The sequence below is a fragment of the Rhinolophus sinicus genome, linkage group LG04, assembly GCF_036562045.2.
Source record: "Rhinolophus sinicus isolate RSC01 linkage group LG04, ASM3656204v1, whole genome shotgun sequence".
Lineage (NCBI taxonomy): Eukaryota > Metazoa > Chordata > Mammalia > Chiroptera > Rhinolophidae > Rhinolophus > Rhinolophus sinicus.
The window spans coordinates 38482882-38508463 of NC_133754.1; the positions used below are offsets into that span (position 1 = coordinate 38482882).

Genomic DNA, 25582 nt, shown 5'->3' on the forward strand with positions numbered 1-25582 from the left:
TAGCTTTGTAAAATTCATTTATATTTATAAATGAATATAACAATAGAAATAAGTGGTATTTTAATTTGAATACCATAAGTGCTATTTTACTATACTTATTTTTCAAATTGTTTTTTACTCATAATACTGTGTTTACCCAAAAATAAGACCTAGCTGGACAATCAGCTCTAATGGGTCTTTTGGAGCAAAAATTAATATAAGACTCAGTCTTATTTTACTATAAGACTGGGTATATATAATATAATATTATAATATAATATAATATAATATAATATAATATAATATAATATAGACCAGGTTTTATATTAATTTTTGCTCCAAAAGATGCATTAGAGCTGATTGTCCGGCTAGGTCTTATTTTTGGGAAAACACCGTATGTCTTGATATTTTCCTTTTAATTATTACATACTATCGCAAGTCATAATATACTGTGACTATGCAGACATTAAAGAATAATGTACATTAATTTCTAATTTTTCATTATCAAAAATAATTTATCCTGAATCCTTCTACATGGCTCCTTGTTCTTAAGTATTTATTTCTTTAGGTGAGATGTATTTTAGAGTTATGGGCTAGTAGAGAGTGTAAGAGGTCAACTCCTTCCCCACACTTTTGCCAGTATTTGGTACTGTCAATCTTTAAAATACTTTCTAGTTGGCTGGATGAAAATTGTATTTTTAATTTCACAGTTAAGTACTAAGGTTGATCAACTTTCATATATTTTTTTGCAATTTATACTTTTTCTGTGACTTAGGTATTTATATTCTTGGTCCATTTTTTCCCATTGGATCATTTGTTGTCTTCAACTATTCTGAATAATAAGCATTTGTCTATTAAATATTTTGAAATTACTTTTCTAGTCAGCAGTGTCTCTTGTTCGAAGTACCCTTTCTAACAATTTTCTGACAGTGCAATTTTTTGACACATGAATGTTACATGGAATGTCATTATAGCTGGTAGATAAGAAAATTAATAAAGTCAAAGGAACCTACAATTCCTTAGGGTGGTAAACAGACAGACGCAGGGTTATACTTTAAGTACTCTGTGGAAAGGGGTATTCCATCCCCCTGGAATTGTCATTTGATTATTTCTAACAAATGAGGTAGTTGAGAAGAAATATATTAATTCATTTGCATAAATGTGTGTTAGCTTTGTTTTGGGGGCGAGGGGAGGCATTGATAGCTACCGTATTAGGAACAACTGCAAACATAACCAGGCAAAATACTTCCTTCTCCCTGCTCTAAACTGTTGTGTGATAAACCCTATTTAGATGTGCACGTGAAATGCTTGTAAGGTTGCTAAATGACCTCAAATTGAGAGGTCAAGAGTGACTTAATTTCACAGATGATATTTTAACTGAACCTTGAAAGATGGTAACATTTTAGGCAAGCAAAAAAGAAGAAAAGCACAAAGGCTGAAAAGTCAGGGTAACTCTGGGGACTATGAGTAATACAATTTAGCTAAAGCACATAGTGTTTAAAGTGGAGTGCTGGGAAATTTCGAGGTTCAGCTGTAAATTCCTATGTACTACTGTAGTTTGTACTCATTAGGAAATGGAAGGAACCACGAAGGCTTTGGATCTGAGAAGTAGTATGGTGGGGAGTGTACTTTAGGAAAGTTAATTCGGGAGCCTGGGGGGGTGAGAACAGAGATGATGAGAGCTGAGATAGGGTTGGAAAGAAACTCGGCAAGGAAACTCTTGCATCTTTCCAAGAAAGAGGTAATGAAAGACTTCATTCTAGAGTGATAGGAATTCCAGTGCAGGAGAGAAATGAAAACGCAGGACCTGGTGAAAGCAGATTAGCTTTTGTTTGAACATTTAAACCTGTAGCTGATGCCATTTCTGAAGCATCTTCAGACATTTGAAAAAGTGAGGAAAATATGGTCATATTCATTTATTTTCCTTTTTTATTTTTATCGAATTATCATATTGAAAAAACATTTACAATGTAGGCTTTCTTACTCTTTTTAATAATTGAAATAGTCAAGTTTTTATTTTATGTCTCTGGGGCTATTCCAATGTTCTCTGTTCTTAAACTTAATTTTGAGTTGCTTCTTTTCTTTTCCTGTAGTTTCTCACCACCTCAATATTGAGGTTGTACCCTGTTTTCTTTGTGGCAGAGTTCAGTAGTTTGTAGAATATCAGACTGTCTAACTCAAGGAGCTTAAAATGTCACGAAACTCAATGATCACATAAGGAAAAATATTGTTTTTTCCCGAGACCATATTGAAAACATAACCAAATCAAGCTTTGCTTTGTATAACCAAGTTAATATCTACTGCTTAGATTTATGCTCCATCTCTACCCCATCAGCCTCAGGTAGGATGTCTCTACTTCTATCACCAATGACTCAGGATTTATCTAAAACCTTGCCTGGTGACTCTGGTTCCATGATTTTTCTCCAGGCTCCTGTACAACTTACTCCTTATAACATTCTTTTGACACACAACATATATTCTCCTGAGAGACATTGCTTATACAGTATTGAAGTTTACTTTATATATTTATCAGTTTGTTTCATCATTGGAAATCCTCCCTCTGTAACTAGATTATAAAATCCTTAAAAATAAGAAATCAGAGACTTGGCATAATTCTAGATTTTATTGCCCTTATGAATAAAAACTTCCTTTACATAGTTAAAAGAGAAAAAAAATTCCTACATTCAGAAATTTTTATAAAATCCCAGCAGCTACACTGTTAATAAAATTATCCATTTGTCCAAAATCAAAAGATGCACACATCTTTCAGATGATTTGCTTAAAGTCAGGTTGTACATTTTCTCCTAAACCCTGCAATCGCCAATTGCTCTAGTTCGGCATCCTCCTGACCTCCACTGGTGGTGTGGGCAGCCTCCTCAGATGCTCCAAGCTTCCATAACCCTCCAACTCCTGTGTCATTAAACATGTGTAGTCTGATTGCCAGAATCAACTCTACTTTGCCTTGTTTCCCCATTACATTGGGACCATGAGGAATTGAAGACTCTTGGCGTATCAAGAATGATTAGTCCAACCTGTATATGTTGTAATCTGACCCTAGCCCTAATTACTCCTGCTTTCCACACCTATCACCAGTACTAGCCCCATCTCTGAAACCTGCAATTCACATATCTCACATTATGGTTATCATTTCCTACCATTCCATCTCACTTACTCTTGTGTTATTTAATAGAAATGTTCAACATATTTACTTTCCTCCCCCATTGTGTGTGTGTGTGTGTGTGTGTGCTTTATTTCCGTCTCCTCATCATTATCTAGCATCTCCAATGCATGTGAACACAATTCTCATCTGCCATGAATAATTGCAGAACTAAAGGCATTCCAAGGTCAGGTTATTTGTTTAAATGACATGTCTCTCTGGTTGTACTCACATGCTTTGAAAAATATCTCACTTGTTTTGAAACAGAACTCTCTTGAATCAAATGTTCTGAAACAGGGTCTCCACCATTAAACATGTGATCATGTTGTAACAGCTACTGTCCTAAAACAAAACAAAACAACCAAACAAAGCAACAGAAACTTACTTCAGTCTATGCCTTTTCTAGGCTCTGGCCCATAAATCTGCTCTCTTTTACTACAAAACTCGTGAAAAATTTGTGTATTTTCACAGTTTCTACTTCCTTATTTTTATCTCTTGTACTCCCTCCAATCGCTATGCTTTGCCACACTTCTTCATATAAACTATACTTTTCAGAAGTCTTATTTCTTGTAAGGTCTAATGGTTAACTTTTATCCTTATTTTACATGACTCAGTCACTTTGGACAGATTTGACCATTTCCTTGTATGTATGTATGTATGTATGTATGTATGTATGTATGTATTTATTTTAAACACCTTCTTCATTTGCATTTTGAGAGAGCCTACTCTAATGGGATTCCTTTACTTCTCTGAAGACTTTTTACAATCTTTTTGAACCTCTCTTTGTCTTCATCAGTAAATGTCAGCCCCAGGGATTGATCTACAGCCCTCTCCTCCATCTACACGCACTCTAAGTACTTGTGATTGACAACCACATTTACATATCTTGCCTGACCTTGCCCTTGAGTTTTCAGCTCATATAACTCACAGTGTATTGGACAGCTCCTCTTGGATGGATAATAGTCATAGAAAGCCAAACATTTCCAAAGAGAATTTTATTTTTTCCCCAAATCTATTCTTCTCTATCTCACATAATGACACATATTTTCTCATTTGCTTCAGCCAAAAAATACCAGAAGTCATTCTTGAATCCCCTGGTTCCTTCACTTGTAGTATTTAATACATCCTCAAGAACTGCTCATTCCATTCCATTATTCTAACAGTTACCCTTTTTTTTAAACTGAATAACATCCATGAAGACATAAAGTCATCTATTTAATGTTCTAGTTGTAGTTTCCCCTGATAGAATCTAAGTATCTTGAGAGCAGGTTCATTGCTATATTCCTAGATCTTAGAATAATGTCCTACCAGTAGGACATAATGGGTGCTCAGTAAACTATTAATTGACATTGCAATCTATAGCTAAACAAGGACTAAATCACATATTTAACTTTCAGTCCTGGGAACTTTCTAAACTAATGTGTCCCTATAACTGGAAATAAGTAAGATAAGATGGAAGAAAAAAAAAGTACAAAAGGATGGAAGGAAGGAAAAAGGGAGGAAGGAATGGAGGAAAAGAAGGAAGGAAGGAGGAAAGGAGGAAGGAAGGGAAGGGAGGAAGGGAGAAAAGAAGGGAGGGATGGAATAAAGGACAGAAAGAGAAGGAGGGGAAATTATTGATTATCTTGGTCCGTTTTCAGTATCTCCCTATTCCTGACTACAAGACAACTCAGGATAAGTTAGTCCACAGTTCTAGGCTGCTTTTCCTTTCTTCGTTTGACCACATTGGTGCTGCAGCATCAGTCTAGGAGTTTTACATTTTAAAAAACTGGGTTTTTATGAAGATTTCATGTATCTAAGCATTTTTCACTTAGGCTTACAAGTTGGATTTTTCTCTGAGAGTCCTGAACTAAATTTTAAATGGACCCATATAGTAAGTTTAATTAATGATTATCAATAGGATGGAAATGCAGAAGCTCCCTCTGGTGGTTTAATTTACATGTGTACAAAAATAGCAATGCAGAATAAAGATCTTTCTCACAGTGGGCCAAATACAAGATTGCAGCAATATTGTTCTGCTTTCCCAGTCCTGCCTCTCCTCCCCCTTCTCTTCCTTCGTCTGTCTTCTCTTTTGATTTTAAATATAAAACGAGTTAGAGTGGCAACCTTAATGATGAAAGCTACAGAAATCCATATTGAGAGGCAACTTCTGGAAAATTAAAAGGAAAGATTAAGAGAAGCCAACCTTCCAAGGCCAGGTAGTCTGGGGCTCCAAGTAAACACTTTTTAAAAAGGGCCTTATTTACTCTTTACTAGATACAGAGTAAACATATTTCTAGCCCTTCCCAAGCAGAGATATTAGGTGTTTTCTCCCTTATTCAACTTTGACTTTGTTTTATTTGCTTTTTCTCAGGAACTGGGTACCTTGTACAAATTCTCCTTATGGATAATTTACATTTAAAGGCAATGCCTCATAGAACCTTAATAATTTATAACTTACTATAAATATTCCTTGTCGGAACACAAGAATGTTCTAGTGTTTTAAGAGTGCTGTTATGGTTATAACTTTTATATTTTTTCCATAGCTGGCTTATGGAATTATTTGTACCTGAACTTCTGAGTAGCATGTGTATTATTTGGATAGTGGTTCTTCTATAGATTTAGGATGTGATATTCTGAGATCACATATTTTTTTCATTTCCATTAATACAAACTTAGCAAAAGATTTTATAATAATATAATATCACTATGCCAAATTTCTGATCATCATGAAGTTGAATTTTTTCCCCTCACAGTAACTTTGGATGGGAAAACATCTGGCATACTTACGGAAATTTTCCGGAAAATAGAATGTATTTTATCATGGCTCCTTTCAGTTCAATTTTGCTGGCTTTCATCTCTGATCGTATAACTTTATTATATTATTACTTTTGTTTAAGGAATATTGTTTAATTATTATTTGTTTAATTCATTTGTTTAAAAGTTTATCAATATTTATTCAGAATGTTTTTATACTTTCATTGAAGTATATGTTGCATTATGTTGAAAAATATACTAGCATCATGTTTTGGGTGGAAATTACCTGATTCAAAGGTTGAGTTCATAAATAATATGATAGAGGGGGACACTATGATATATAATTATAGAATGAAAAAATTATACCTCCTTAGTCAGAAAACAGTGACGTATGAAGGAAATTAATATATTTGATAATTAAGGGAAATTAAACAGGATTTTTGTTTTTAAGTGTTTTATATATCTGCTTCCTCCATTTATTAATTGCATATAATGATAGTCATCTAATTGCATGTATCAGAGCAGAATTATGCTACAAAAAAAGACTATGATGTTAACAATAAGCCTGATTTTGGCATTGTATTAGTCAGAGTTCTCTAGCAAAACAGAATTAATAGGATATAAATTTATCTATATATCTGTATCTGTATTTATATAGATATATAAAAAATGTGTTATGCGGAATTGGCTCACGTGATTTTGGAGGCTGAAAAGTCCCATAATCTGTTCTATGTGAGCTGGAGACCCAGGAGAGCCAGTGTGTAATTCAGTGAGTCCTAAGGCCTGAGAACCAGGGTGGGGTGGGGGGGTGGGTTAATGGAATGAATCCCAGCCTGAGGGCAGGAAATGATAATGATGAGATGATCTGTCCCAGGTCAAGCTAGGCGAAAATGGGAGAATTCCTCTTTCCTCTATCTTTTTGTTCTGTTCAGGACCTAAGTGGATTAGATGATGCCCACTCATGAACAATCTACTGAGTCCACTGATTCAAATGCTAATCTGATCTCAAAACACATTCATGGACACACCCAGAAATAATTTTTAATGAGGGCACCTTGTGGCCAGTCAAGGTTATAGATAAAATTAACCATCCGAGAGATTCAATGTGCAGCTGTAATATCATCATTAAAACCAATATTTATCAGTTACCTCCCAGGTGAAAATCACTGAAGAAGGTGATATTATAATTTGTAACTTTTAAAACATATTTGTTATACCAAAATATCGCTTATTCTCTAAATATTTTAATATGCAGTTTTGAAAATAAATGTGGATTAGAAAGGTTTTAATTTGAGCCTGGATTTCCGGTGCGACTACAAATCAGTAGTAATATGAAAAGTATTTTTATATTGAAACTAATTTTTGGGAGAAAATATTGAGAATTCATAAATCCAAGAACATGTAACATATTAATTGTAAAATTCATCATGAAACCTGACACAACTTTGCTTTTCCAATTCTGTTAATCAGGTATTTGATCATACCAAATTGTTTTGTTGTGATAGTTTATAGAGAGGAAGTTACCAACTATTCTTTTTCACAATGTTATCTAAATTTCTGTAGACTAAAGAAAAATCTGCCATTACTGTCTCACAAAATTGGAACTTGGGAGATGTGTATCATGGGAGGACTTCTTTTCTTAAATCAATTCTGGTTTTCTTCCTATACGAGGTCAGAAATTAAACTGTCTAATGTCCTTGTAGTTCCTCCTTTCTCCCTATCGCCATTAATTCCCTGGAATCTTGAAGGGAATAAATACCATGTTTCCTCTCACCCACTTCCACATACATAGAGAAAAATAGGATTCTATTGCCTCTTCACATATGTAGATCAGTTTCAATCCAAATTATTCGACTTATGTAGGACACTCACATAATATGAATCCTTGACAATAGATATGAATACATGCATAGGAAGACCTCTGATAAGCCTAGAGAAGAAACTATTGATTCATTGGTAGGTAGATTCTTCCACTTATTAGATACAGTCTTAGTAAAGATATTTTCCTCTTTTGGGCTTCAAATATCTTCTATATGACTTAGTTCTATTAGTCTAAAATCACTGTAACAGACACGGTGGTACAGAGTCCACCTTTGCCTCATTCTCTAAAGCAGATTGTTCAGTAGGCATTCCTAATACCTCCATATTTGTTGCTTTTCAGTTGGTAATACTCTAAACACTTTTCTTTTCAATACTTGTTATTAATAAAGATTTTAAAAGACCATTGCAAAAGAAAAAGAGGCTCTCCTTATGGGAGTCATATGAAAATAAACAACTTAAGTTCTTTATAAGCGAAAAGCTTTGCGATTATTAGCGAAAAGCTTTCAATATTTGAAGATTTGAATAAGACTGAGTGAACAGACACTCGGAGGCTCTCAGAAAAGTTTATACTTTTGTGTGCTAAGTGACAAGTTCCTAAAACAAATACTTGATCAGAGTGCAAGAAGTGGTACGAGTTAGGAGCAACTAAAAGAGTCATTTCAAGGTGAGATGGGAACTTGAAAATCAGTGGGAAGCCAGAGATGGAATTTACAGCAGGAGTAGATAAGCATTAGGGAGGAAAATAGTTTTTTTTTCCCAAGACACTTCAGACTGATTGCGGGGGAGAACGAATGGTTGAGACCAGGGAGAGGAATAAGGAGGAAATTGCAGTATAAGTCAAAGATAAAAAATTGTCAAAGTTTAAGAGTGAGGATTTTTTCAATAGCAAAAAGGTGCTAGTTATTGAAATGTGCCACCCAAATCGGCTCACCTTAGGGGAGCTAAGGTGCAAGGCTAATTGCTGTTCACAGATGGTTTTCCATTTCCTTTCAGTAAAGTGTGAAGTAGAGCTTCCTGACAGCAAGTCAACAAATATAAGGGCTTTGAAATTTATTTGTATTTATTGAAATCAGCTGCATACGTTTGTATCTTTAGGTACAATGAAAGATAACTTATAAGTCTATGGCTTCTAAGTTGTCATTTGTATTTATAAACAATTTGCAAAGATGATAATGGGAATAAAGATCTTGTGAGGCTGGTATTTGCAGCTCTACATCTGCCTTCCTAGGAAACGTTCAATAGCAGATTTGGTTTTAGGCCCAACATGGGAGGGATGGGGTGAGATAAGATTTCCCTTAACCTCCTAACTGCTAAGTGGTTTTATTCTCTCAAGTTTCAAGGATGAGAAAACTGGGATCCAAAGAAGTCCCCTAACAGTCTAGAGCCTGTGGCTACTCATGTTGGATTATGATTGCAATCTGTTTCCCTTTTACTCTTCTCTTTTATTTCAGAATATCCTGTAGTATCACTAAACAATCTTACTCTTAACATTTTCACCATCAACCTATATCATCTTGCCTCGGTTCTTGTTATAGGGGTTGTTGACAATGAAGATGCTTTTCTCCTTTTTAATGAATATTTTAGCACCTTGCTAATATATTTACAGTCCACTGTCACTATTTTTCAGCTTCAGTGTTTGGAAATTCTCTTTGAACCTTTTAACACTTTGGCCTTGCACTTCCCTAACTTCTCACTTTCAATAATTTGCTAAGCCCTGTTTATTTTCTTTTTCAAAATAGATTTCATGGTTTTAGTGCTGTGTTAGGTTCACTTCAAAATTGAGCCAAACCTTCAAATATTTCCCATGCATAGTCTCCCCCGGTATCAATACCCCCACCAGAGTAGCATTTATTACAATAGATGAACCTTTATTGACACATCATTATCGGCCAAAGTTTACAGTTCACTTTTGGTGTTGTACATTCTATGGGTTTGGACAAATGTAAAGTGACATGTATCCACTATTATAGTATCATACAGAGTAGTTTCACTGCCCTACAAATCTTTTGTGCTCTGCTTATGCATCCCTCCCCACCACCACCCCTGGCCACCACTGATCTTTTTACTGTCCTCATAGTTTCACCTTATCCAGAATGCCGTATAGTTGGTATCATACGGTATGTAGCTTTTTTCAGGTTGGCTTCTTTCACTTACTAATAGATATTTAAGTTTTCTTTATGTCTTTTCACAGCTTGATAGCTCATTTCTTTTTAGCACTGGATCATATTCTGTTGTTCTGGACATGCCACAGTTTATCCATTCACCTACTGAAGGACAATTTGGTTTCTTCCAAGCTTTAGCAATTATGCACAAAGCTGCTATAAATATCTGTGTGCAGGGTTTTGTGTGGATATAAGTTTTCAACTCCGTTAGCTAAATATCAAGGGGTACGATTGCTGGATCATATGGTAAGATCTTTTTTTTTTTGTAGGAAACCACCAAACTGTCTCCAAAGTGGCGGTACCATTTTGCTTTCCCCCATCAATGAATGCGAGTGAGTCCCTGTTGCTCCACAGCCTTGTCAGCATTTGGTGGTGTCAGTGTTCTAGATTTAGTCCTATTGGTTTTACTTCTTTTCTCTCGGCATATGATTCATGAATCCTTCTCTTCACGGACACTGTCACTACTGTAGTTCTTAATCCAAATGTCTTTCCTTAGGACTGCTTCAGGGCTCTATTAACAGTCTACCTGCCTTTCATGGGACGTTCTCTCTCTCTCTCTCTCTCTCTCTCTCTCTCTCTCTCTCTCTCTCTCGTTCAACTTATAGAGTGCTGTCAGGTTCATTTGCTAAATATCAGCTCTGGTATTTTGTGTTTCAATTCAACAGCCATCAGGGGCTTTTGTCTAATAAGTAAAACTTCCTTGACATTTAGAACCCTCCAAGATCTAACTCAAACCTACCCTTCAAACTTAATTTCCTTTTACTATTACCCTTCATGTCTCCTTCTTTCCAGTCAAATCAATTTTTTATCCATTTTCTATGGCAGCCTCATGTTTTCTTGCACTTACCTCTCAGGATTTTTCTCCTGGCTGCCATCATCATTCTTTGTTCTGACAGCATTACATATCTAATCGATCTCCATACTACTATCTCTTCTTCCTGTGTACCTCTTATATCTGCTTCTTCCTTTTCACCCCTCTGACACTGACTGGGCTCAGCATTTCTCCATTGTTCTACTGAAGGACCTTCTTTAGTCTCCCTCCCTGCATACTGCTGTCATGAAGATATTTTCTCTTGTGGAAATCTTAAGCTACTGTTTTCCTGGTTGGAATCTTTTGCCTACTTTTTTTTTGCTGAAGCAAAGTATTTAGTTTGGTATCCAAGTCATATTATGGCTTTGAAAAAATTGGGATATGATTGACATGTAAGATTGTATTAGTTTCAGGTGTACAGCATACTGATTCAATATTTGTATGTATTGTGGAATGAGCACCACAATACTAGTTAACTTCCATCACCATGTATAGCATGGCATTTTTATGTCTCATCTCTTGCTGCACCACTTTCTTTTACTCTGTACTTTTTGTTCTCTGTGAACATGATAAGTTGTTGTACACTTCTTTTAATTTCTATTCTCTCCTGGAATTTTTCCCCTTTATCCACCTGATGAACTCTAGTTCATCCTTTAACTTGCTGTTTAGACATGACCAACTGAAGCTCTTTCCTGAGCACCCCAAGTAGAATTAATCTGTCTCTTTCTAAGTGGTACAGTGTTACTTTCGTCTATGTATTTCTCTGGTTGCCCTTGTCATGTTGTATTACAACTGCTATTTTACATGTCTGACTTTAGTCTTAACTGTGTACACTGGTTATACCGTATTCATATGTATTTGTATCTCTGGCATCTATCAGAATGTGGTTGCAATAAATTTTTGTATATTTATAATTAGGTTGAATTGAAATAAACCTCAATATACTCAGGCCCAACATATGCTCCAACTCTCATCCCAGTGGAGTAGTCTTTCCTGATTTCTTTCTTCACCCATCACCCCCATCTAGAAAAAAAAAATCCCACCTTCTTCTAGATCTCCATAACACCTTGTCTGTCTCACTTTTTTGACACACACGCCTTACATTTTGATGTTTGAGAGCATTTTGTTTTTTCTTTTAAATTGTCAGCTCTTTTAGGGGAAAATTTAGTCTCTCATGTTTTATCATATCTGATGCATGTTCTTTGCAAATATTAGAAGCAAAATAAATATGGGTTAAATAAACAAATTGGTGCATAACTGTTTTAATGCTCGTTGCATGGAAATTTAGAACCATAAGGACTTTTGGCAGTTTGCTCTAAATTCTTCATTTTACCTATAAGGGAATCAAGATCAAAGAAATTCTGCCACTTTTTTTTTCTTAAGTGATTTTTTTGTTTGTTTGTTTTGTTAATGTTATTGAGGAATATTGAGGAACAGTGTGTTTCTCCAGGGCCCATCAGCTCCAAGTCATTGTCCTTCAATCTAGTTGTGGAGGGCGCAGCTCAGCTCCAAGTCCAGTTGCCATTTTCAGTCTTTAGTTGCAGGGAGCGCAGCCCACCATCCCATGTAGGAACTGAACCAGAAACCTTGTTGTTGAGAGCTCACGCTCTAACTAACTCAGCGATCTGGCTGCCACTCTGTCACTTTTCTTAAGAGCGCAGCACTTAAGGAGGAAAAATTAGGATAAAAACCAAAGTCTCCTTATTTCCAGGCAGTAGGTTATATATTTTCAGTTATACTACTCTTCCTCTTTAAGTTTATAAGATAGATATCAATGAGTCTTTTTTGATGTTTTCCACAGTAATGTGTCCAATTAATTACTCAATTTTTCAATGATGATTATGTAAATTACACAAAGACCTTTGCTAAATATGTATTTTAAAAACAATGGATTTTCTATTTGGATAAATGATTTAAAAAAAAAGGATTATAAAAACACCCTTGAAATTAAAACCAGATTGAGGAATAAGATATAGAACTATTACAAAATGAGATCCTCATATAAAAATTTTCATTGTCATTTCTAAGAAAAGACTTTAAGAAGAAAACTAACCTTAGAACTAATTTAGAAATGGACCACATATTCAATAGCACATTTTTTCATTAAAAAAAAAAAAAAATCAGTACAAGTATGTGATTAGTCATACATATGAATATAATCCTTAAATAATATCCACTTTAGTTAAGTAGTCTTATTTATAGAAGCAGGGTGTTTTATTAACATAGTTCTCTGATTTTACATACATATTTTTATTCATGTATTTTGCACATTAATACATACAAACTATATAAATGTGTGTAGCATCGATTTATTTTGGTTGTCAGTTTGCACAAATAATTTGATCTTCCCTGCTTGAAAAATTGACAAACATATGTCTTAAATATTAATATAGAGGGGTAAGTTAGAACATGTCATTATTTTGTTCTCTAGTAAACATTACATTCTCAGAATGGCTGGAGTGTGGTTTCTAATTGTCTTTTAATATTTTCTATTTGAAAGGTGAATAAGATTTGTGGCCGTCCAAGCAGGACACCCACACAAAGCCCCCGTTGTTCTTTTGATGAGAGCAAAGAGAAGTATGGAATGAAGATCTCTGCAAGAAACGAAGAAGAGACTCTTGCCAACAGAAGAAAGTAAGACATTTGTTTTACAACCAGAAAGAGAAAAGAAAGTAAGCCATTAATTTTACAACAGAATAGAATACATTCAATTAAGTAGAGCAAAATTCACTATTGAAAAAACCAAAGATCAACATTAACTTCCTTTAAAATTCAGTGGTTCTCCTTATTCCATTAAATAGGAAGATAGGTTCAACTTTTTGAGACCAGTGCAATTTTCTGTAATAAGAAACATTTTTTTATGATACACTATGGCAGAGCCTAAACACATATGACCACTGTGCACTTAAATGATGAACAGGTAGATATCTAGGACCTACTCATCTTGCTTAACTGAAACTTTATGCCTATTGATTATTGATTAGTAACTCCCATTTCCCCACACCATGGTCAACCATACTGTAATGTATACTAAAAATTTTGTTAATAGAGTAGATCTCATGGTAAGTATTTTTACCACAATAAAATAACATAAATTAAAATGTAGCTAGTGTGAGAATTGAATTTTTCATTTTATTTAATTTTAATTAATTTTAGTCTAAATCCATGTGGCTAGTAGTGGCTACTATACGGGACAATGTACGACCGAAAGAGTATACATGTAAATGATGTGATGAGTATTACTGAAGGTTAAGCCTTTATTACAAAAATGGTTAATACAAAGAAGTTTTCATAAGGAAGTTCTTACTTTTACCTGGAATGCTTAAAATGGGTATCTGTTGATTCAAAATGATAACCATGTAATGGCTTGCTTTTATAACTCACATTTTTACCAGTATGTCCATCATTAGTTCACAGTTTAAATTAAAGCCTTCATTAGTGTCCCTTTGTTTGATAATTGGCAATTTGAACTGAAAAACTCTTAAAACTGGAGGAAATTTTATTTAGTTTCGTGTTCAGTTGACCAGTGTATGACCTGGCAAATACTAGATTCTAAGTGTGTGGTTTCAAAGTGAACTCAAATTGATAATTCCATATTCAGTTATTGATTCAAATAATTATTTCTAATAATACATTATGGAGAATTCATTATTTTACATAGCTTTACTCTCTGTAATGAAAAATGTATTTGTTTTTGGGAAAGCTTTCCTAATTGCCCCATTCTCTCCTATCTGACAAAATAATGATCTGGGCTTTTGCTGGTCTTTTTCTCTAACATCTACAGTGATCAGCAATCATTTCTTGCCTTTGAGCAATCAATACACTTTGGCTAGGGTGATTCTTATAATAAAACCCGACTAAGGAGATTTTAATTTTTTAAAGGTCATGTCTGTTTCATCACCAAAATAACCCAGTTATTTGAAAACCAAAACAAAATCCAGCATGTAATATGTTTTACTCACCTGCAAAACCCTGCCAATGCAGGTGAAATATTACAAAATGGCTCAGGAAGAGTGAGGGGCTCATATGAGTGGAAAGTTTTGTAAGTATCTATTCTGGACATTGAATAGAACTCTTTGTCATTAATTTTGCAAACTCATTATTTCTATGTCCCTTACCAGCCAGCCAGCCACTGTTAGCCACTGCCCACACATCAGGGTAGATTCATCATAGGCCAATCTCTCAGATGAGTAGAAAGTTTTATATGTATCAATTCTGGCCATTGAATAGACCGTCTTGTCACCAGTCTTGCAAACTCCTTATTGCTGTGTCCCTGACCAAACATTCTCGATTAGCCATTGCCCATGAATCAGGGTAGACCTATCACCAGCCTGTCTCATGCCATGCAAAGTGAACAACCAGAGATACTGCAAATGAGCCCACTTAAGCATTTCATTTTTATAATTTTTAAAATTTCCATTCCTGAATGGAGCTTAATTGCTGTGGCAGTGCATTTCTACCTGGTGCCTATATATCAGACCTATCCATAAACTAGACCTGAATTTTATTTATCCTTCATCAACTGATCATTCCCCATGAGGTCATACATTTCAGTTACAGTAGGTGGGGAAATGTAGAAGGAGTAGGTGCTGAGTGAGTCTGGGCTTCTTTCCATGCATCTTTCTTGTGATTTTTGCATCTGCTTGAGACTGATTTCCAACAGATCACTTTCACTTGATAATATATTACTTCTATGCAAGCCTGATCTTATAGCATGGCAGATCATATAGCACTTAGTTCATCATGGACACTTCAGGTTGTAGTCACTTGCAAGCTCATGCTCAAGTGAGTAGTTTCTATCAGCATCCAGTTGTAAACCAACCAACCAATCAACCAACCAAATAAGACAATTTTCAGCAAAAAAAAAAAAATGGCTTTACTCCAAAACCCTTGATGTCTATACTATGAGTCTCCAAATGGGGCTTTTTGGTCTCTGTAGAGTATGTTTATTTTCCACCATTACGTCAGACACCAATGAATGGATGAGCTGGGTCATCTGGACTAAATGTCAGAGCAGCTTGCAAAACACCAAGCTACAGAAAGTTTGTCATACAAAAGCTCTTTCGGGCTACTATACAAATGGGTTAGAGCAGCACACCCAAGTGTGTAGTATATTTTGTAAATATGCAAATGAACCCCAAAAGCACTGTGCCTCTTCCTGAGTGCGAGATCATCTTGAGTGCAGAAATTTACCTTTTATATTAGAAGAGTATCAATATAGGATCTAGACCACTAGATATTTAGAAACCCTGCTGACTAGTCAAACACAAGAAATGTCAATATTTTTTCCCGCCAGAGTCATGCACATGTCTACTAAGGCATCTAAGATGATGTGATCAAATGTTATTATCAGTATGGTGATCTGTAGGATGTTCAGATAATTAAGGCTCCTGTCAGTCATGGAGTGTGAGACGTGCCCTGAGGTCTAACAGTGAAGGGGTTCTTGCCAGCTGAAAGTGAAATATTTCTAATTGTTCTTACTGACTAGTAAAGATAAAAATGCATATGCCAGTGTGGTAGCTGGATGGCAGGTGCAAGCACATGTTTTGATTTGCTCTAGTGGACACTGTATACAAAGGAGAAAGTAATTGGAGTTACCCTCTGTCTCAGTTTGCGATAAGCCAACCATTCCCTGAATCTACCTCAGTGTACACAGACCAGGAAAATTGAGGTGAATGTTGAAGTGTTAGGATCACCACCACTGTATTTTTCATGTCTTTGCTAATGGCCCTAAACTTCACAATTCCCCAGGGATATGATATTCTTTTTTTTCCCCTATTGTTTTTACTTTGAAGAATTCTGTAAAATCATGTAAGCCATTTTATTTACTCTTATTTTTCAACGTTCTCTTAGATATTTGTGGAATTCATTTTTTCAAATTTTATATGTATATATATATATTTTTTGTTTATTTATTTATTTATTTATTTATTTTTTAAAGAAGGCTGGGAGCCCTTCCTTCCTTGTTCCAGCAACTCTTTTTTTTTCCTATTTTTTTTTAAAGATTTTTGTTTTTATTGGGGAAGGGGAACAGGACTTTATTGGGGAACAGTGTGTACTTCCAAGACTTTTTTTCCAAGTCAAGTTGTCCTTTCCATCTTAGTTGTGGAGGGTGCTGTTCAACTTCAAGTTGTTGTCCTTTCAGTCTTAGTTGTGGAGGGCGCAGATCAGTTCCAGGTCCAGTTGCCATTGCTAGTTGCAGGGGGCATAGCCCACCATCCCTTGCAGGAGTCGAGGTATTGAACTGGCAACCTTGTGGTTGAGAGCCCAATGGCCCATGTGGGATTCGAACCGGCAGCCTTCGGAGTTAGGAGTATGGAGCTCTAACCGCCTGAGCCACCGGGCCCACCCTATAATCTTTTTCTTGAATTTTTATTGGAGTTAAATTGAATAAATAGAGTTGAACAAAGATATGTTTATAATGCTATTTATGTCTTCTTTTGTGAACTCCATTCCAATGGTTGGTCTGTAGATAGGATTAGAATTTCTATGTGGACGATCCCATGGTACACTAGTACAGCCTTTCTAGCAAGAAGCTTGCTGTACCTGGTAAAATTCGTATACTCTATGCACCTGTTTGCTTTATTAGCATGTATTCTAGAAAAAAAAAATCTTCCTCATATCCACAAGGGACATTCTTAAATATTTATGGTAGCTGAGGGTTAGATGCAAGCTATATATCCATAACAAGAAAAATGGAAAAGTAAAATGTAGGATTTTGGAACATTATGAAGCAGTCAGAAGGGAAAAAAAACGCATGTTGTCTTACATAAAAAATATCGTAATTATAGAAAGTATTAAATAGAATAAGAATAATAGTGCAATGCCATTTTTATAAATTACAAACCGATACATAAAAATTACAAACCGATACATAAAAATCAGTATATATATATATATATACTGATTATAAAAATCAGTATATATATATGCATATATATATACTGATTATATATATATACTGATTATATATATATATATATAGAGAGAGACATATTCTATTTATAAAAATTAAAAAAAATCTTTTTTTTATCTCCAGTAGAACAAGATAGTTTCCACTTTTTTAAAATTAATTTTTTTATTAGTTTCAGGTGTACAAAACAATGTAATAGTTAGACGTTTATCATTTATATCCCTCACACAGTGATAACCCCCATCCCCCAGTCTACTACCCCTCTGACATCGCATACAGCCGTTACATTTCCGCTGTCTTCATTCCTAATGCTGTCCTCCACTTCTTGTAAATATATGTAATTATACTTGACATTCATTATGGTTCAGCTTCAGCTTCAGGTGTACAGTGCAGTGATCAGATAGACACCTACACCATCCCTGAAGTGGTCTCCCTAATAAGACAAGTGTCCATTGGATACCCTACAAAATCTTTACAACTTTATTGATTATATTCCCCAAACTGACTTTCATATCCCCATGGCAATCTTGTGGTCACCAATTGTGCTTTCTAATCCCCTCACTTTCGCCCTCATACCCACCCACCCTCTCATCTTGCAACCCTCAGTTTTTCCTCTGTATCTCTGAGGCTGTTCCTGATTAGTTCGTTCATTTATTCTTTTCTTTAGATTCCACATATTAGTGAGATCATATGGTATTTGTCTTTCTCTATCTGACTTATTTCACTAAGCATAGTGTTCTCTAGGTTCATCCATAGTGTTGCAAATAGTAAGAGTTCATTTTTCTTTATGGCTGCGTAATACTCCATTGTATAAATGTACCACAGTTTCTTAATCCAGTAGTCTACCGATGGGCATTTTGGTTGTTTCCAAGTCTTGGCTATTGTGTATAGTGCTGCAATAAACATAGGGGTGCATAAATTTTTTTGAATTTGAGTTTTGGATTTCTCTGGATAGACACTTAGGAATGGAATTGCTTGGTCACAAGGTAGTTCCATTTTTAGTTTTTCGAGATACATCCATACGGATTTCCATAGTGACTGCACCAATCTGCAATCCCACTAACAGTGCACAAGGGTTCCCTTTTCTCTACATCCTCGCCAGCACTTGTTGTTTGTTGATTTATTGATGATAGCCATTTTGACTGGGGTGACGTGGTATCTCATTGTGGTTTTTATTTGTATTTCTCTAATGATTAGTGAGGTTGAGCATTTTATCGTATGTCTGTTTGCCATCTGTATGTCATCTTTAGAAAAATGTCATCTTCATGTCTTCTGCCCATTTTTTAATTGGGTTGTTTGTTTTATTGGAGTTGAGTTGAGTGAGTTTTTTTATAAATTTTGGATATTAACCCCTTATTGGATATATCATTGGCAAATAACTTCTCCCATTCAGGAGGATCCCTTTCTGTTTTATTGATGGTTTCCTTTGCTGTGAAAACAATTTTTAGTTTGACGTAATCCCTCATGTTTGTTTTTTCTCTTACTTTCCTTGCCTGAGGGGATATACTAGTAAAAATCTTACTCCAGGTAATGTCTGTAAACTTTCTTCCTATATTTTCTTCTAGGAGTTTTATGGTTTCAGATCTTACATTTAAGTCTTTAATCCATTTTGAATTTATTTGAGCATATGGTAAGGAGATGGTCCACCTTCATTTTTTTGTGTGTGTCTGTTCAGGTTTCCCAGCACCGTTTATTGACTAGACTGTCTTTACCCCACTGTAAATTCTTGCTTCCATTGTCATAGATTAAATGACCATATAGGCATGGATTTATTTCTGGGATCTCTATTCTGTTCCATTGATCTATGTGTCTGTTTTTATGCCAGTACCATGCTGTTTTGATTACTGTAGCCTTGTAGTATAATTTGATGTCAGGTATCGTTACACCTCCCACTTTGTTCTTATTTCTCGATTGCCGAGGCAATCCTGGGTCTTTTATGGTTCCATATAAATTTTAGGATTATATGTTCTATTTCTGTGAAAAATGTCCTTGGTAGTTTGATAGGAATTGTGTTGAATCTGTATATTGCCTTAGGCAGTATGGACAGTTTAACAATATTAATTCTTCCTATCCATGAGCATGGTATATGTTTCCATAATTTCTCTCTTCAGTGTCTTATAATTTTCTGAGTACAGATATTTCAGTTCTTTGGTTAAATTTATTCCTAAGTATTTTATAGTCTTTGAAGCAATTGTAAATGGGGTTTGTTTTCTTAATTTCTCCTTCTGATATTTTATTATTGGTATATACAAATACAACTGATTCCCTGAATATTAATTTTGTATCCTGCTATTTTACTAAATTCATTTATCATGTTCTAATAGATTTTTGGTGGAATCTTTGGGATTCTCTCTATGTGGTATCATATAATGGCAATTTTTAATCAGTATATATTTTTAAAGAAGATGATATGGCAAAGTACTTATATTAAATGGATTAGAAAGGTTATTTATGAAAAGACAGGAAAAGGGGTGAGTGATGAAGAAAAAAATGAGATAAAATAAGTAAATATTCTTTTTCAAGGCTAAATTATGATAATATACCAGGAATTGAAAGTTATGCTTAACCTAATTTTCTGTGTCTGAGAAAATTTGTGTGTTTGGGTATGAATGCATATAAATACACATATATTTATAGTATTTTTATTTAAAGTTTATGAAAAGTGTTTTTTTTTTTTAATTGTGTTTTCCTAATTAAAAGAATATAGTTAAAACTTTTTCAGGCAAAATTTTCATGAGAGCTAATGATACTCAAGTCTTCAATAATCTTTTTTTGCCATTTAATATACTAATCATAGATAATTTTTATTATAGTTCACAGTATATGTAGTGATTATCCAGATAGAGATAAAACATAATTTGCCAAGAAGAGTTATTGACTTGTTTGGCTTTCTTTTTATGACTCGTTAATTAAAATGAGAACAAAGTTTAGTGTAAAAAAAGTAGACAAGGAAAAAAATGATTTTTCAATTGAACCATTCAAATCATTAACGAAGGCAGTGCTTTGTGTAATTCTTTAAAAATTGAAGTTAAAAAAATTAACATTTCCTGAGTTAGTTTTAATGAATTAGCATTACATCCACGACAGTTTTTCTTATGTTTTCTTTCTTCATTTACTTTGAGCAGTACCAGTGAGAAAATACTATAACAGAAACTACTTTCTATAAATTTAAACTGATTTAAAACTATTTTAAAAACAACTGTGGAGAATATAGTCAATAATGTGTAACAACTACGTATGTATAGTGCCAGGTGGGTACCAGACTAATCGAGGGGATCACTGCATACATTATATAAATGTCTAACTATTATGCTGTACACCTGAAACTGATATAAAATAATATTGAAGCTGAAAAAAATAACTTAAAAAGATTTAAAAAAAAAGCAACAGAAAAAACTGTGGGACAAAAGAATTTAGCCTTTTCTGTAGTTTCATATAATTGCTCTAGTAGCTGCAAAAATAGAAATTGTAAAATGAATCAGTGATTTCACCAATGTAAATGAAGATAAATACTATTCTATGTTTGTTAAAAATTTTAAATGCATTTTTATAGCTAAATAAGACTTAGTCTTTAAAAATTATGTCATGGTTTACTTTAGATTTAGTTTCTTTAGTGATATATCTCATAAAATTTTTGTTTAAAATTATGTTAGATTTATGGCACCCTAACTAAAAATTGTTTTTAAGGTTTTGTTACAGAATAAGAATTTAATTTATATAGCTTTCCATTATTCAAACAGTTTTTTGGAGGTTATGTTAATATAACCATTGTTGACTTATAAATAATTTGAGCTGCTGCTTTTCTTTTTTCTTTTGGCTAGCCAGCAGTATTTATTATGTGCTGATTAATCAGGTTTTGTTTTTAATTGGAATGTTTAGTTCATTTTTACATACTATGCTGAAGTAGTTGAGTTTAAGGCTACCATCTTGATCTTTGTTTTCTCTTTACCCCTTGGTTGTTTTTTTTCGTGTGTTTTTTTTTTTAATTCTTTATCTTTTATTTCCTTCTTTTGAGTTTTACAGTTATTTATTTTTATACTCATAATTTTTTGGATTTCCACTTCTGTATTATTTTTAATGGTTATCATAGCGTCACAAAATGCATTTTTATTTTTTGCTATCTACTTTCAATTAGAACTTTTACCACTTCATTGAACAACGTGTCTGAAAACAGTTTCACTCCATTACTCTCTGCCTATCTTTTGTGCTGCTTTTGTCAACAAATGTCGTACTTCTACCAACATTTTAACAACCCCTAAGACATCATTATTGTTGTGTTTAAAGAGTTCATATTTGCTATAATTCCTCACATATTTTCTTCTTTCTTATGTTCTTTTTCTTCTCAGTTCCATGTGTACATCTTCAATCGTTTTGCTTTAGCCTTAGTACATCTTTTGTTGCTTATTACTAGTGATGAATTCTCTCAGCTTTTGGTTGAATATATCTTCATTTTTGAAGAATATTTACATTAGGACTAGAATTCTAAGTTGTTGCCAGCTGCCATCTTTAAAACTATAAATATTGAAGCCATGACATCCCATTGTGTAAGTAAGTAGTGTGGGTGGTTTAGTAAAATTTAGCAGGAGAGGTAACTAAGGCAGTAGATGCTGCTCCCAGTGGTGCCTGACTCCCATCCCTTTACCTGGCCATGTTATCTGCCTACTGGATGCTCTGTCCTGGCTGCTGAGAACTCACAGCTGCCCTATTCTCTGGGGAATTGCCCTCAACAAATAGGAGCCATCTGTATTTATTACTTACTGCTACCTAATGAATCGTTCTAAAACTTAGTGGCTTAAAGCAACAACAAACATTTATTATGCAATTTTGTGGGGGTCATGAATTTGGGAGCTGCTGAGCTATGGGGTTTTGGCTCAGGGTCCCCAGGGAGATTGCTGTCAGGATGCCAGCTGGGTCTGTGGTCCTCTAAAGGTTTCTGTGGGACTGGAGTTATCATCTCCCAAGATGGCTCACTTCCATCGTTGTTGGCAGGAGACCTTGGTTTCCTGTCACAGTGACTTCCCATAGGACTGCTTGAGTTTCCTCATAACATTTTGGCTGGTTTACTTCAGGACCAGCAATCCAAGAGAGAGCAAGGCAAAAAAGCTGTAGAGTCTTTTGTAGTCTAGCTTTAGAAGTCCCACACTATCATTTATGCAGTAACCTGTAGGTTACATGGGTCAGTGTGGAGGGGGACTCTACTCAGTGTGGAGGGGGACTACACAAAGCATGAAAGGAAAGATTATTGGGGTCATCTTAGAGACTGGCTACCATACCATCTTATCCACCTTGGGTACGGGGTTAAATTCACACCTGCCTCATCCTCTTGGCAGCGGCTCACAGGCAGTGGCTGACTGACACTGGGGCATAAAAGGCTTACCTGTTATTCAAGGTGGTGAGACCAAACATGTGATTTCATGCTTCAGCACTCCCTGTGGTGTCTGGCTGAAGATGAGAGCATATTCCTACTTACCATCTTCCTACCCACTCTGTCTGGCTTCCCTCACTACCTTTCCCTTAAGAGCAGTCCCTGAATGAATTGACTGCATCCCAGTTCCTGTCTCAGGCACCGCTTCTAGGGAGCCTGACCTCAAGATGTTTGAAAGAGTACCTATAGTAAATGCAGAATAAGTATAAAGTAAGGCAGATGCATAGCATCTTATCCTCAGTATGGATATTTCTCTATAAAGTCCCAAGTTCCTGAAAAAATTACACCTCCCCCAAATTTTGTTTGTATATTCTTCCCTTTCCTTCTCTATATTTATTTCATAAAGAAACCTTCTGCTTAATACATTGCCTTTTCCTTGCTCTATTTCTAACATTTGAAGAAGGAAATGTCCCTTAAAATCTGTCCCTGGATCTAAGAGTTGTGCTAAGCTTGCTCATGGGCTAGGTCTGTCTTTCAGCTGGGAAGGAGGAGAGCTAAACCATAGTGCTGAGTTCTTTGGATGGTATTTTGGAGATGTGATTGTACTTATTCTTCTACTCTATTTTTCTATTTATGTAGCATACTAATAATTAGCTAATGAAGACTTTGAATTATTGATACATACTAGTTACAAAGATCTCCAAAAGCTGAGAAAGGCAGAGAGCTACTGCTCCTTCACAAATCTAGCAAAGCATCACTATTTAGTGTTTTGGGACAGGAACCAAATCCGCCCCGTTGTAAAGGACATTGCACTCACATAATTTTCTAAACCAGCCCAGGCAGAGTGATTTCCCTATGGCAGTTCCTGTTCTCTGCTTGATTTCTTGATGTTAGCTGGTAAGAATAAGCTATTAGCAAGCTTAAATCAGTGATAATTAGCTGTACATTATTATTTCAAAGTGGTGTGGCTGTGCCAATTAAGTGAGTAATTAGGAAAACCCCAGGACAATAAATTAAGACAGAGAGTCTCAACACCAGTGCCCCATCTGTTCTCCAGCAAGCATTCCAATTAACCAAGCCTCTCATTTAAGAATGCACCATTTAAAGGTATTGGCTACACGCATATGTATGTATTGGGCTAAAAGAGACTGTCTTGGGTGCTTCATAAAAGTAAAATATTTTTAATATCAGAGAGGATTTTGATGTGAAGGTGGGGAAAGGAGAATGTTTAGAAATACTGGATTTTTAATGTTTGAAACAAAATAGAATTTAAATTGTTTTCCAAATTGTTGGTTTCCTAAGTTTTCGCTCCAGAACGTAATTGAAATATTGTTATCAGTCAGTTCCATTTTATTCTAATGTGCTTATTAAATCTTGATTTGAGTGAGCATTTTATCACATAGAACATTAACACTTTCATTTATTGAGAGTGGGGAACTAAAGAGAACAATTGAAATTGTGCAGTTTAAGGAGAGGAATAAGTCAGGACATGAGTATAATTCCAGATGTGACTGTCTATGAAAGCAAGTTAATTGTTATCCTATACATCACAAAAGAACACGGTGAAGTGGTTAAAAATAATTAGTGACACAGAAAACAATCTAAACATACTAAATGAAAAAAACACACATTATTTAGGGTTTTTGCTAAGACAGGTGGAATAGATTCACATTAAATAGGATGCCTTTAGCTTAAAATGAATGAATTTATAACTACATAGTTAAATCTTATTTAGCACAATAGTCCTCATGTGTGTACTTGTTTATATGGGTAAATCAGCATCAATATACTGGGCCTAGTGAAAAATTGTGTGTACACATACTCAGTGAATGAAAATATCCAGAAGTCAGGAAAAAGGTAACTCTTTGAGAAAAACTTAACATCATTTATAGGATTGGAGAAAGCAATTTCCAATGCATTTCCTAAAAGGAAGTTAATGCTTCTTTGAGGTGCCATTATTATTTATTACCTGTAAGTTTAATTTACTAAAATAAAGGTCATGTTCCCTTCAATGAGAACATTGCTGTTTAATTTAAAACAGTGCATAGTGAGTGGTGGTAGTGAGGGCACTGAGGGCAGGGCAGGCCAAGGCCAGGCTTTGGCTGGGGGGATGAGAGGCCAGGCAAGAGTGGGATTGAGGTAATGTGAGCTACAAGGCAGGGAGGCCTCAAGACCTACATGAATAATGAAGAGCAGGACCCCAGGGGGTCAGAAACCAGGCACACAGGAAGAAGGAATGCCAGAAGGCAGAACAAACATATGGCAAAAGTTTAGGCTAGTGGTGCTTAACCTTTGAGGGTCATGTATCCCACTGAGAATTTGATAAAAACTTCCTAGAGAAAGAAAGTTCATAAACAAATACATGCAAAATTTTGTGCATTGAAAAGCAATTTGCACCACCTAAAACAAAATGTTAAAAAAATAGTCTTTACAAACTGAGTTTACTCTTAGTTTCCAGATATTCGTGGAAAAATTAATTATCATTTCATGAAATATCTGAAACTAAATCTAAATGATGGAAAATGAAAGTAACATTAAACACTACTTGTGCTGAAAAGAGAGGTGGCTTCAACTATTTGATATGCACTAGAAGTTAAAATTTTGATTGGTCTTAGATGTGGCTATGTGCCCATGCGTG

At 35.0% G+C, this 25582-nt stretch overlaps 1 protein-coding gene across 1 annotated transcript in view; it reads left to right on the plus strand.

The window, feature by feature from the left end:
• The window catches only part of GPC5 (glypican 5), a 1198702-nt gene that overhangs the window by 265361 nt on the left and 907759 nt on the right, over positions 1–25582 (plus strand). The window contains exon 4 of the mRNA XM_019737193.2: positions 13167–13300. Within this exon, the coding sequence (XP_019592752.2) occupies positions 13167–13300 (134 nt within the window). The remainder of the gene's footprint in view (positions 1–13166; positions 13301–25582) is intronic.